Source organism: Panthera uncia, chromosome A2 (genome assembly GCF_023721935.1).
Source record: "Panthera uncia isolate 11264 chromosome A2, Puncia_PCG_1.0, whole genome shotgun sequence".
In the NCBI taxonomy this organism is placed as follows: domain Eukaryota; kingdom Metazoa; phylum Chordata; class Mammalia; order Carnivora; family Felidae; genus Panthera; species Panthera uncia.
Genome location: NC_064816.1, coordinates 153,643,877 through 153,657,639, shown reverse-complemented (window position 1 = coordinate 153,657,639; position 13,763 = coordinate 153,643,877). Strand labels below are relative to the sequence as shown.

General features: G+C 38.7%; 1 protein-coding gene across 1 annotated transcript in view; it reads right to left on the bottom strand.

Annotated features, from left to right (window-relative positions):
• Positions 1-13,748, bottom strand: part of CNTNAP2 (contactin associated protein 2) — a 1,963,583-nt gene extending 1,949,835 nt beyond the window's left edge. The window contains exon 1 of the mRNA XM_049643059.1: positions 13,041-13,748. Coding sequence (XP_049499016.1) covers positions 13,041-13,137 — 97 coding nt within the window. The 5' untranslated portion in view covers positions 13,138-13,748. The remainder of the gene's footprint in view (positions 1-13,040) is intronic.
• Between the last annotated feature and the right edge of the window lie 15 nt (positions 13,749-13,763).

Sequence of the window (13,763 nt, the reverse complement as noted above, 5' to 3'; positions counted from 1 at the left end):
CAGCACGGAGCCCAACACGGGACCCGATCCCATAACCCTGGGATCCTGACCGGAGACAAAATCAAGAGTCGGACGCTTAACCAACTAAGCCACCCATTCTGTATTTGATCCTTATGGCAAGTCTTTCACCAGTTTTAAAAATTTTTTAAATGTTTATTTATTTTTGAGAGAGAGAGAGAGAGAGAGCGCGCGCAAGCGAGAGGCAGAGAGAGAAGGAGACAAAGCATCTGAAACAGGCTCCAGGCTCTGGGCTGTCAGCACAGAGCCCAACGCGGGATTCGAACTCACCAACTGCGAGATCATGACCTGAGCCGAAGTTGGATGCTCAACCGACTGAGCCACCCAGGTGCCCTGTTACTTCACCATTTTAAACATTAGAATACCGGGGCTCAAAAGTTTCGATAATTCATGTAAGGTCGCTGAGGACCAGAGCCAACAACCAAACCCAGCCTTTTTGACATGTTGGTCTCTGCTCATAACTATTACAAGAGAGTCAAAAGAATAGGTAGATTCCTCTTGAAAATCATTAATAGTTTTACCAAATCAACGTCAACACATTTAATTAGGTAATCAGTATAAAACTAATTTTCAGTGATGACCACAGAACGTTAGATTACAGTGGCCTTTACTTTAGGAGCGTCCAGGATGGGACACTCATAAATGACTATTTATTTCACACATGTATGGAGACTGGCTTTGAAAATACAGAAACTTGCCACAGACAGTAAATAGACATATACATAAAACACTCACATATAGCATTCTGATTTTTATTTGATTGAGTGAAGTCTAACTAACCAAATTTGCCATTTTAGGTTGAACCAAAGTAGATTACAACTACTTTTGGTTCATACACTCAAACACGCTTACAAAGAAACAAAACAAAGCAAAACAGAAACAAATAAAATTCTCCAAAATCTTTCAAGGAGTTTAAAATAGCAATTGTTAGGAAAAACTTACCCACCCTATACCCAAATCTATGGTGTATATTCTATTTATAGCAATTTAGATGCTTTGTATTCTAGAGAGTCAACTTGCTAGATAGTCAAGTTCATCCACAGAATGTAAGGATTCCCCAATGCTTATTTTTTTAAACAAAACTGATAAAACTTAAATTATTCTGATTTAAAGATAATGCTTACTGTCTATATTTTCAACCCAACAGAGATTTATTTTCTATTTGTTGATAAACTATTGAGCAATGCCATTTACTCTTCCAAAACTTTCTTTTCACTACATTTTTTACACAAGTCTTACTCCAAAGCCACCTAACACCTCCTCATCAGGGTGAAGTCTAAACTTAAACCAATGTCCGAAATGCATGGTTGTCCTCTTTTGGTTGGAACATTCTTCCTCTTTCTTTTCTTGGCTACTTCCTTCTTATTCTCTAAGTTCCAGCTAAAATGCCATAATGGGAAGGACTTTAATCACCTACTGATAAATTTACTTCTGGACCGACAGAGATGATTTATAATTTTAATTTAAATTTTAACATGCCTAATAAATAAAAGGGAGATTTGAGGCAACGTACTACGGTGAAATATTACGGTTAAAATAATTTTGAAATAAAAGTTAAGAAACCCTGCATGTGTGACTTACAGAAGCACGCTATTAAATGGCAGTTTTTTCTTACTAAAATTTGGAAAACTGAATGTGTTATGTGGAAGCTTTTAAGAGTAATATAAATAAAATAATAGGAAATCATTTTAGCTCCAGGCCTAGGTCACTCATTTCTCCCAAAGATGTCGATCAGCACATCTCCGAGTGGTCCCTCCTTTACAATTTCTTAGGCAACTGTTGTCACCGGTCAACTTCAGGAAGGAAGCCAGAAACTTCCATCATTTGACATGGTTTGTCTTTGGCTCCACCATGGGGGCATTTGTCATTCGAAAGTGCAATATGTAGAAACAAACACAGTGTGAGATGCTCTGAATGGTCTAATTATAGGCATATAAAGGAGCAAACAACAGATCTGAAAGCCTTTTACAAAAAGGCTGGTGCCAATTTGATAAAAGAACAACGCTGTGTTTATTTACAAGGTTCTAAAACTTCCTTTTCAGAGGTGGATGCGATGCTCTAATTTCTCCACTTGCAATCTAAAATGTGTAGAATCAACGCATTTTAAATTCCAAAATTTAGATTTGGGGTGATTATATAATCTTTGTAAAACTAAAACGCCTCAGATCACCGCATATACTGATAATGTAACACGAAGCCATGTTTTCACAATATGAAGACTAATCAAATTGCAGTAACACTTTCTTAATATACTTTGGACAAAGGACAAATAATAAATTTAAGAATATGTTGCCTTTCATGTTGAGCAAGTAGGTATAAACTATACTTTAAAATAACTTTAACAGCCCTTTTCCTTTTGAATGACAGTCCTCTGAAATACTTACCTGGTTCATTTTTGTTTTGATTCATACAGACACGTCAGTTTTAAGGCAGTATTTTTATGAGAATTACTATTTACAGGAAAACTTTGTTGTAACTGATATTATATTAAAATTATATTACTCCTGATTACAATATTTTTAGCTATAAAAATACAACTAATAAAACGTATCTGTATTTTGTGCTACAACCCAGCTATATGCACAATTTATATCCAAATCTTACAAAACCCATTTCAGTTCAATGCATTTGTATTTATTTAATGCCGCTCATGTGCAGCATTTTCCCTTAATGGATGAATTAATCTTTGACATATTAATTAGCCATCTATAAAAATAGTGACAAAATATTAAAATTATAGTTAATCATACTATCATGTCTGTCTTCAAATATTTTATGGCAGTAGAATATCGGGTAAATATTAAGCTTTTATTACCTGAAAAGCCCAACTCCAACCAATGGCCAGATTTATGAGGACGCAGATTTTGTATCAGTAGAAGAGAGAACTTGATAAAACTCTATAAAAATGAAACCAGTGAGCTTTCAATTTTTTGAGCATCCCTATGCAGAGAGGCAATCGACTAATTTCATGTAATAAGTTCAGTGTAACTGGTATAGTACCTGCTATGATGAAAGATGCTTATTGAAGTACGGTTCCTTTAATACGACCATGCCTTTATACCTGTTAACCTAAGTACAAAGTGTAGGCTGTGTCCATGCAAAGTCTGGGATGAGAGAAAAGGAGTAACTTCTGTTACCAATAGGCAGACGTAGGGGGAGTCCATGTGAAGGATATAAAACTGGGAAGAGCCTTCGCCTGAAGGGCGGACCTTGAAAAGGCAGGGATCTTGCAGGCTGGGGGATATCTTCAGGTTGAAATGCAACATCAACAGAGTTTCAAATACAGGGATGTGGAGAGTTAAAACAGAAACAAAATATAAGGGCCTATTTTTGGCACTCCCCAAAGATATTTTTGTCATATTAGAAATCAAAATGAAACTCCCTGACATCCCATACCCACTTGGACAAAAATCAACTAATATGCGAAGATTATTATAAACTAAATATATATAATTATCAACTTTCTCTGCAACTACCTGTACCATTTACAAGATTTTTTTTGACATCTTAAGCACTCTATTTCAAGTACCTGGTAGGCCCAATAATTATTTTGTTGACATCTGTCTTTGATTTGCATGCAGATTACAGGTATTTCTTTGAAACAACCGTGTTTTGAAAAGGGCAGTCCAAGCAGTCTGACCGATGATATGGCTTAAGTGAAGGGCAGAAAACGCTGCAAAATAGAGCCATGCAGGAAAAAGGGTTGGAGGAACCACAGAGCTTTCACAGCAGGTTTCGTTATTTCCCTTGAAACAACAGATTAATATTCATGTATAAATGATGGTAAGTATCTGTGTTCTATCTTTTCAAAATATATTTCTTGCCGTTTTTCTACTGTCCGTAATTTGTGATGATTTCTCACTCTACCACCTGAATATTGAAAAGGACGTGCATTATTTGACATCACTCGACTCCCTTACTATTTTCCTAGAATTTTGCCTGTGATGAGACCAAATCACCACAGGGAGGTGACAGCACCTCTAATCTGCTCCAGAGCCAGAGGCCTGGACCATCAGTGAGTTTCCCCTAAATCAGCATGGATAAAACAGCAAAAGGTGTTCCAGAAGGACAGAACGTAAGTGAGGAAACACAAACAAAAGAGAAACACAACTGGAAAAGAGTGTGTGGGAAGGAGGAACCAGAAGGGGTTTAGTACGGTGAGGTCACAGGGCGCACATGGGGCACACGTGGGGTGCCGGGGGAGTTTGCGTCAAAGGGACAGGCAAGCACCAGGGAAGTGGACTCCTAGGACAAGATCTGTGTTTCTGGAAAGTATGTCAGGAATACATACTGATGGTAAACTAGAGGAAAATGGCTGGAAGCAGGGAGGCTACTAATTTAATGTCTGGAGGCAAATGCTGAAGATCCTCTCAAGAGTCGCAGTAACAGGAAAGAGAGCAGGAACAGATACAAGAAATATTTAAGCGTTGGCAATGGCAAATATTTTGGAGACAAATATCTTCCCACTACCATTCGAGTCCAAGAAGTTTTCCTCTCAACAAGACTCCCAAGAAAAGGTTTATGGTTTAGACCCTACATGAAATGGATACTGAAAACAATGGTTACAGATTACACAGGCATCATCACTTACGCTTAGTAATGTCAGTAATATTTATGGTTCGGATACAGACTGCAAAATTTCCTTAGAATCAGTTTAAAACAGCTTTTATTAATATCTGACAAAGCATTTCAGCAAATACTTTGCACAGCTTTCAATAAATACTTTCTTTGTTTTTTTAATAAATATTTTCAACACATGACCATTAAAACGTATGCTAATAGTGGGGCTCCTTGGTGGCTCAGTCGGTTAAGCGTCCGACTTCAGCTCAGGTCATGATCTCACAGTCTGTGGGTTCGAGCCCCGCGTCGGGCTCTGTGCTGACAGCTCGGAGCCTGGAGCCTGCTTTGGATTCTGTGTCTCCCTCTCTCTCTGCCCCTCCCCCACTTGCACTCCATCTCTCTCAAAAATAAATAAACATTAAAAAAAATTTTTTTAAATGTATGCTAACAGTACCCAAAAGATAGAATTACACTGTAAAATCACTTTATTATGAAAAGGAAGAACATAAATGACATCTTATGTGTTATTATTTAACATTAGTATCATTGAAATGGAAACATTACGATAACAGGTTTTTTCCCCACTATTACTCTATGCAAGCAGTTAATTAACCTTAAAATGTTGCCTACATGCAAGATGAAACTCAATATTAGTCAGAGAACTGGAAATCAATGACATAGGATTTCTCCCTCAGCCTGAGGCATCATGGTCAAGAGCATACACTGGAGGGATAGATCGTACGCGTGGCCTGGCAAGCTTCTTCACTTTTCTGTCTGCCCACTTTTCTCATCTGCTGATCGGAACACTGGTCTAAGGACTAAAAGAGTTAATGCATCTAAAGAGTAGAGCCTGACCTGAAGTCAACACTCAAGAAACACTGTTCATATCAACAGGCAAAAAACTCTTAGAGTATAAAAATGTCTATTGGTGCCAAGAGTCTAGGAAACGATGCTCATTCATTGGTGGTGAATGCATGAGCTATTACAAATTTATGGAGCTCAATCAGGAAATGTTCATTAAAGAAAAAATATACAAACTCTTTGATCCCATTCTTTGCCACTGATTCCATACAAATAAACACATCAGTATATAAATATCGGAATGAAGCTGTTTATTTTTGCACTGGTGATAATAGAAACAATGTAAGTACCCAATATGGCGCACTGATATCTTTGACACAGTTTGTCAACTGACATGATAAAATGGTTATTCTTACTCCCATAATCCAGACAGCAAAAAATATATATAATCAGCAATAGCATGTGGTTTAAATTAGCCATAAGAGACTTACATGCTTAGGTTAAGGTATCAGGATAAAACTCACATATACTACAGACGGGCATGAGGAAATTTTATTTTTGGAGATGTGACCATTACAAGCCTATTCTATGAGGCAGGTATGAATTCTCCTAAATATTCTTTTCAAAGAACACTTAACATTAATTAAGTGATTTCAGTGAGGAGTTTTATCACTAACAAAAGTCAGCTGAAAACTCCCGGTGACGGTATATATAACATGAGTATAAAATCAAGTTTTACTTTATAGATCAAATTTCATGAGATTATGCACACCTGTCTGGGATACTGTGTTGAGGGAGATATGACTCTATGGCCATATACAGACTCACTGAGAGACAAATGCCTGGACAGTAAAACAACATTTGCCTGGACAGTGGCATTAGACTCGGGGTCATTGTGCCCAAGGGCACACCGAAAGAAAAAGAAAAAAAAAAATGGATCATGTGTTCTTAGACTGGTTGGCATTGGAACCACTAACCTAATAACATATTCATTTAATCATCTGAGAAAACTGATAATCATACATTTTTCCAGACATATTAATTTTTGTTTGAACCAAAAATGTTTCATACGCATTACATAAATCTATCAATTTTGCGCGAAAATTCACTAGCAATTAGGTAATTTCATGCAGAATAGGCCATGGTTAATGTGTCACTAAAAACTTTTCAACAAATGATACTCTTAAAATATGGTAAAATTTTGCCATGTGACATAATTAGGCTGAAATTTTTTCATGTAGTTATTCTGTTCATGTAGTTTGCCTAATATCTGAAAAAATATATGAAGTATATAAAGGTAAATATTTACTTACAAGGATGCTAAATAATCTGGTTCTCATTAAGAGGTGGCTGCCTACCAAAATGAGCTAACAGAGCAATGCAATTAATCAACATATGTTTTCTGTTAGTTCAAAATAAGCATTCGAGTCAGTATGGTTGACAGGTAACAACAAGCACCTTCTATTTTACGAGAACATTCTTAGAGGTAAATGCATGACTTTCTTTGGCGAATCATGGTATTTCCGCACATAATAACCTGCATATTTACTTTTTTCCATGTAATCCTTCTGAATAATATTATTGAGTGACATCACGGACATTGTAATAGCAGTAGAAAATTAGGAGTCAGGGCAAAATTTTTCTTTTCGCATACTTTTTTTTCCACGTGACATCTAATGCACATCCCCTGCCATCTTCTGTAATACACATTCCCAGACCACTAAGGCCACCAGTCAAGCGCCAACCAAGCAGGGGGTGAATGAATGTACCTGAAAAGGGACGGAGAACCTTACGTGTGCCTGGGGATCCTTTTGCCCGGCAAAAGTTTCACCGCCTTCCTACACGTGAAAGCGTTAAAGAATACATCACTCTGCATGTTTATGAGGATATTTCAAACCAATGTAAATCATAAGTACGACGCAGAATACGGCCCTTAGGAGCTCTTGTGTACTTCTTCAGCACTTTCGCTGTATACCAAAAATATGATATCTTCAGCAAGCAAACTCAGAGCCAATGAACACGTCTTTATTTCCAGATTTCCTACTATCACGGGAGGTTTTAAAATCTGGAGTGCTATAAAAAATCAGTTACTTCAAGCTGTTATTATGAATAGTCTACCCCCCAGATGAACTAAGTAAGAGTTTAACAAGCTTGGCATGAAAATGTACAATTGAGGAAATGATCAACTTGGTCTTCAAAGCGCGAAAGACTTTTTTTTCTTTTTTAGAACCGACCCAAAATATCTAACCCTTCATGACCATGCAAAAGGAACGTGGACACGAAGTGGTTACCAACTCAAGGCATGTCAAATCCACCTGATGCTTAAATAGGTAAGGTTCAACCGAGCACGTAGCTACTAAAGTCCATAAGTAAGATGCATTTAAAATGGTAATGTTACTGACCAGAAGTAAAGAAATGGTATTCCAAATGTCTTTCTAAGATGAGTATCACTAATAACAGAATATGAATGAATGGTTCTAGGAGGTCATAGCTGGAATAGGTCCAATTCTCCAACTCAACCTCAAAGGGAAAAACACGAGCCTCATTCCATTGCTGATTTTTAAAACCTGCAAAAATATTCTCATGTTCATTTAGTTCAATACTAAATAAGCTTGTTGCTGGCATTTTAATATCTTTGGTTTTGACAGGGTACAGCAAATAGCACTCTCTTCTCTGCCTGAGTTCTGGATTAGAAAAGAAGTCACAGGTGAAGAGCAAACACCACCCAGTACGTAATAATTGCCGAACGGGGCTTACCTGTGTGGCAACAATGGGATTCATTGACCTTAATCCTGAAATTAAACAAACTTTCTAGCCATAGGGAAAACCAAAACACCGTAAGGCTTCTCATTTATCACACAAATTATTGCAGAGGCACAGCCTATATATACTTCTGTGTCTTTCAGTGGAATCTCTACCTCTTGCAGGCAGCTTGGAAGGAAGAAGGAGGGGCTCAGCCGTGACAGGCCTTTAATCCAAAGTCACCTGCCAGGCAAGTCCCTCTGCTTAACACGGGAAGGCTAAGGCTAAGAATGTCACAAGAGGACTTTTCCTCCACATGCAAGGAAACATCAGGATGGACAAAGAGGCAGCCCCTCCATATCCCAACACCTTTAGTTGGTCAGAACTCAGACATCCAAGTTCTACAGATCCCAGGAGATGGAGAGATCCGATGTTTTGACCGATCATTCCTTTCAGACTGTCCTTTAGGTTTCTCATTTGAAAAGTTAAAGGCTATGTGAAGATCATTTCATCATTATTCGTACATATTAAAATGGCAAAAATAAACACGTAACTTCTTCCAATGGCCAAACATTACATGATTGTAAAAATATGTCTTGTTTTTCCCATAGCCGCTTATCTTAAAATATCTATTTCTCTAGAAATACTGATAATATTCACTTTCAGATACCAATACACGTACGGGGAAATCTAGCATTCACTTTATTTCCGTAACACTGCAGTTTTGAGATTTAAATTATGTAGTCTGCTCTTAAATTTTGCAAGTAGCAATAAACGACAAAAGAAAACACTTCTCGAATCAATTAGATATGGGAAAAATTTTGAAATTACATGTTTTATTTCTCCATCCCATTAATATCAATCACCACAAAACGTGCAGAAGTTGGTTCTCTATGTGCGATACTCGTAAGAGAATCATACACTAGCTATGAATTAAGAATTTCTGAGCCTAGACTCTCCTTACTGTATACATAATTTTCAACAAATAAAATATTCTTAAAATTTTCCAAAGAATAGCAAGACAAGGGGATATATATCAAATACCTCATGTTTCAATCACAAGAAGGATACATCAGACAAGAAGACTTATTAGTTCATTTTTAAAGACTTATTAAGACTTTCTCTGGAAGAATTGATAATTAAGACAAGTAATCTAAAATCTTAAAGAAGTTAAAACTTGAAATATCTTCCAAACTAGAATAGAAAATGAGAAGTGTGGCTTTAAAAATATAATGCATATCAAACAACTTCGATGTTACTCACCTAAAAATGATGTACATTTACAGCTGTATAAAAGTTAATAAAGACCTATACTGAATCTAGGGATTCCTTTTTTTTTTTTTTTTTGTAGCCAATTTTGCCATGTACCATATTAATGGAGGAATTTTTGGCAAATATTCCTGCTCTCTGAATATCAGTGCCTGCAATGAAATCAGGATTATACAGTTGTCTTCAATGAGTAACACTTTTCTTATTATTAGCTTAAATTAAGTAAATAATGTCCTATCTCTAATCAGCCAGTGAAATTTGCTGGCCCTAAAGCATTTTTTTTTGGTTTAAATTCATTTTATTAAGACAGCCTCATTACTATGTCTAAGCTCCGTGTAAACTAGCAGCCTTTGCTTTTATATTTATTTATATATATTTACATTTACTTCAACTATTTCAAATATACCATTTTAGGGTGCTATATGAATTGGAGAAGAAGACACATCAGTATACTCTTCTTTTGATATTGTTGCCTGAGTTACTTGAAATAATTGCACATGAAAAGACCCATCTCTAAACTTGTAAGCAGCTTTAACTCTTTGGAAGATATGTTAGAAAATATAGAAATATATACATATATTACATAAAATAAATATGTAATATACACACTATATTAAATAATAATGTACCTACATGTTACATAATATGTATTTAAAGGATTTTGCCAAATACATATATGTCTGTGTGTATATTTATATATGCTTATGTTTATATTTGCTTATATATTTATAAAAGCGTATTTATTACAAAGTATTTGATTAATCAAAAACACATTTCTTAAATGTGACAGGGAAATTATGGTTTAGCGGGTATGCAAAATAATGTAAAGTGATCTTTACCAGAAAGCACTATTTAAGTCAAAATTTATATACTTTAACATTAAGTTAAATTCATCAAATGCTAGCCCAAACTCCTCGTCGTTTAGAACTGAGCCGTCAGCATCTTTCAAATGAGTTCAAATAAATGCAACTTCCTAAGAGTAAAATATTCTACTTAAACTTTGCATACGTGTCCCGTATGTATACATTTACGAGGAAGGTTATATGATTCTATCCACTCAGCAGCCGCTCGTTCTCACTGTGTCAAGAAATTAGACTCTGTCTCTACTTAATCCTAGAGATGAGCTTCTTTATTTTATCTAGTTATCAAAAACATAGTACTAACAGTAACAGCAGATTTATGTACGTTTCAGTAAGAGAGAAAGAAATAAGCCAGAAGCAAATATAGACTTGAAATGGTACCATTATCAAATGAAAAAAATATTAGCTGCGTCTTCTAGAAATGTCCACCATGTTAAAAAGTTATCAGGGGGGCAGAAAGTTTTAGCATAGTCATCATATTTTTTTTTAAATGAGTACCAAATAAAAACATCACTTTTAGATTTTCATGCTACTTTTTGTCTCGTGATGACCTCTCCTGGTTGAGTTGTTCATTATCTTAGATTCATGTAGTTACCATTTTTTTTCTCCTTTGAGTGTTTTCAGTATTAAGACTATAACTATCTTTTATTCTTTTTCAGAGTTGCATATAATAATAAATGAAAATTTTCATTAAGGGTAAAATTTCAATGTAATTTTAAAGCACGGAGTATGTGAAGCTCGTTCCAATCGATAAAGTCTACATCATTCTTATTATTAAATTGATTTCCAGGATGGAGGGAAACTCTGGGTGTTGGTCACACAATTTAAGTTCAAATGAAATAAAAGGTCATCTTAGTTAAGCCACTGTACGTTAACGAATAAGGTAATGAATAAATTTTAATCAAACCTAAGTATCACTATCTTAAAAGTAATAGTCTCTGCTGTTCCCTACCACCAAATTCTAAGTTGTAAAAACTAAGAATATGTTTCTGAAACAACTTTACCATTTTTAAAATGTATTAACACAGTGGCTACATGTATGCTATTCATTCTTGATACATGGCAAATGTTTCAGATGGATCCATCGTTAATTGCAGTATACAGAAAGATGCAATACAAAACCCAGGAAAAATCCTGGATATGAGGGCCTTTAATCAGTGAATGTAATTAACTTAACTCGTAATGAATTGAATTTCTGAAAAAAGTGGCAGTGAGTTCTATATAACCAGATCTTGAAATGGGAACTGAAATTTCATCAGAATAGTTTTCTCAGGATATAGTTACATATTTATGTAAATATTAACACTGAGCACTGTGTCTTCATTTTCTGCCTAAAGGTATAAAACCGGCATACAATATTAATAATATATCACTTTTTTTGAGGTTTAACCCTCTTGAAAAAACGCTCTACAATATTTTTTGAGGTCCATTACAAACTGCTATTTAGTGACTTCCTATCTTGCAAGAAAAGAGAAGCAAATTCAATACTTGGGAAAATGCATCAAAACAGTAATAGTGATTCATCATATGACATTATTATGAGATAGATTTTTTTGCCCAACTTACAAAATCTTTTTTCAATGGTTCTTATTAATATTTACATCCTGGAATAAGAACGTTAAGATTAACATATGTGTAAAGATGCATCAATGCATCCCAAGATCTCATAAACAGGAATAGGACTACACATACAATGAATTCTGGAAAACACGAAACTTTTTTTTTCCTAAATGGAAAACACTTATTTTCAAACGAAAGTCTCCATGAGTATTCCTTAACAAATTAACTCATTCTCTCCCAACAACAAGCAGTATGTGCTTATGAATGTTATCCTAAGATTCTCATGGGCAATGTCTAGTGTTTAACTCTTTCTGGACCAAAGGAGCGATCATGCATTTCCCCTCCGGAGGCACAGTATGCACTTCCAAAGCAATTCAGAAGATGGGCTGGAGACTTCTATTTCTTTCTACTCTTGCTAACCACATGAAAATATGAGCAACCTTTTCTTAAAAAAAAAAAAAAGGCTTGCTAAAACACAAAGACGTAAATACACTGAGCAGCATCATTTTCCTGACAACTCTTAAGAAATATGTTCATTACTACATTACTGACGGTTTGCCCTGCCTGTCCCAAGTCCTAGACTGTATTACATCCAACTGCCAAAGAATCGGAGCAATTTCAGTTACCATACTGGATTCACTGTCTCCCATTTCAATAAGCAAGTACTATATGGTCATTAACTTGTTGGGGTGGGGGGGAGGTGAGTAAGAGAAGTCCATGGGTGCCCAAACTGCTCAAAAGGTGCTCCTCTCTCACCCCCAAATCCGTGCTCATTTAACTTGAAACCATAAATAAAAATACGCAACTTATTTTTGCCACCGTCTTCGCTTTCCTTTCACCGACCTACCTAAGCAAAAATGCCACGAACTCCCTCCACAACAAGCCCACCGAAGTGGAAGAATAACTCCTAAGAAGCTGCCATCCACCCTCATCACTCCAACCCAGCAGGTGCCAACGAATCTCCCGGACCGGGAACAACTTTCCAGAAGCATCACCGGCCTCAAAGCCCCGTCTCGCCCCCCCCCCCCGCTCCCCACCCCCCCACCGGGAGCGCCGGGGCTCGGAGTTTCTCTGCTGCAGTGGCCGCAAGTGCGTGACGGCGGAGACACCCGCGCACGCCAGGGGCCAGAGCCGCGAGGGCACCTCGGAGTTGCCACCCCCCGGGGTGGCACCTCAATGCGGCACCGAAACCGCTCCAGCGCGGCGCGCGCTCGCGGGGGGCTTACTTACGGGACGCGGCCGGGGCCGTCCAGGCTCTGCAGAGGAGGTTGCTGACAATCCAGAGCGACAGCGCTGCCCCGCAGCCGGCTCGCGGAGCCACCACCATCGTCGGCTGCCGGCTCGCGGGACTCGGGGAGCTCGCTGCGGAGACGCCGTGCGTCTCTCCGTGGGCTTCTCCCGGGGAGGCGGGCCGTCCTCGGCGCGGGCGTGAGCCGGGCCCCTCCCGCTGCGTCCTCTTCTCCCCGCACCCCTGCGGGCTCCAGTTCGGCCGGGGCCGGGAGCCGCGGGGGAGGCGCAGCCTTCCTCTCGCCTGCGTGCGGCTCCTGCTTCGCGCGCCGGGAGCCAGTGAAATGCCAGGGGGAAGAAATTCAAACCGGGAGGGAAAGGGAGGGGGGAGCTAGAGGAGGGGACCTACCCCGCCCTCTCCCTCTCGGGAGGGAAAGGAAAAAAAGAAAAAAAAAAAAAAAATCACCACGGGACGCGGAGGCAGAGCCGAGGAGCGGGGGCTGCAGAAGCGGAGGGGAGCGCGCCGGGGGACGCGGGTGCCGCCGGGGCCACTGCGGGCGAGCGCTCGCCGCGCCGCCGGGCGGCGTGACTCGGAGGGGCTCCCGGGCGCCTGTGAGCTGGCGCGCAGAGCCGGTGCGCGGGGAGCACGCAGCCCCGCGGGCGGGCGGGCGGGAGGGCGCACGCACGGCCTCAGCGCGGCGCGGCGCGGGGCGGCATCTCCCCGGC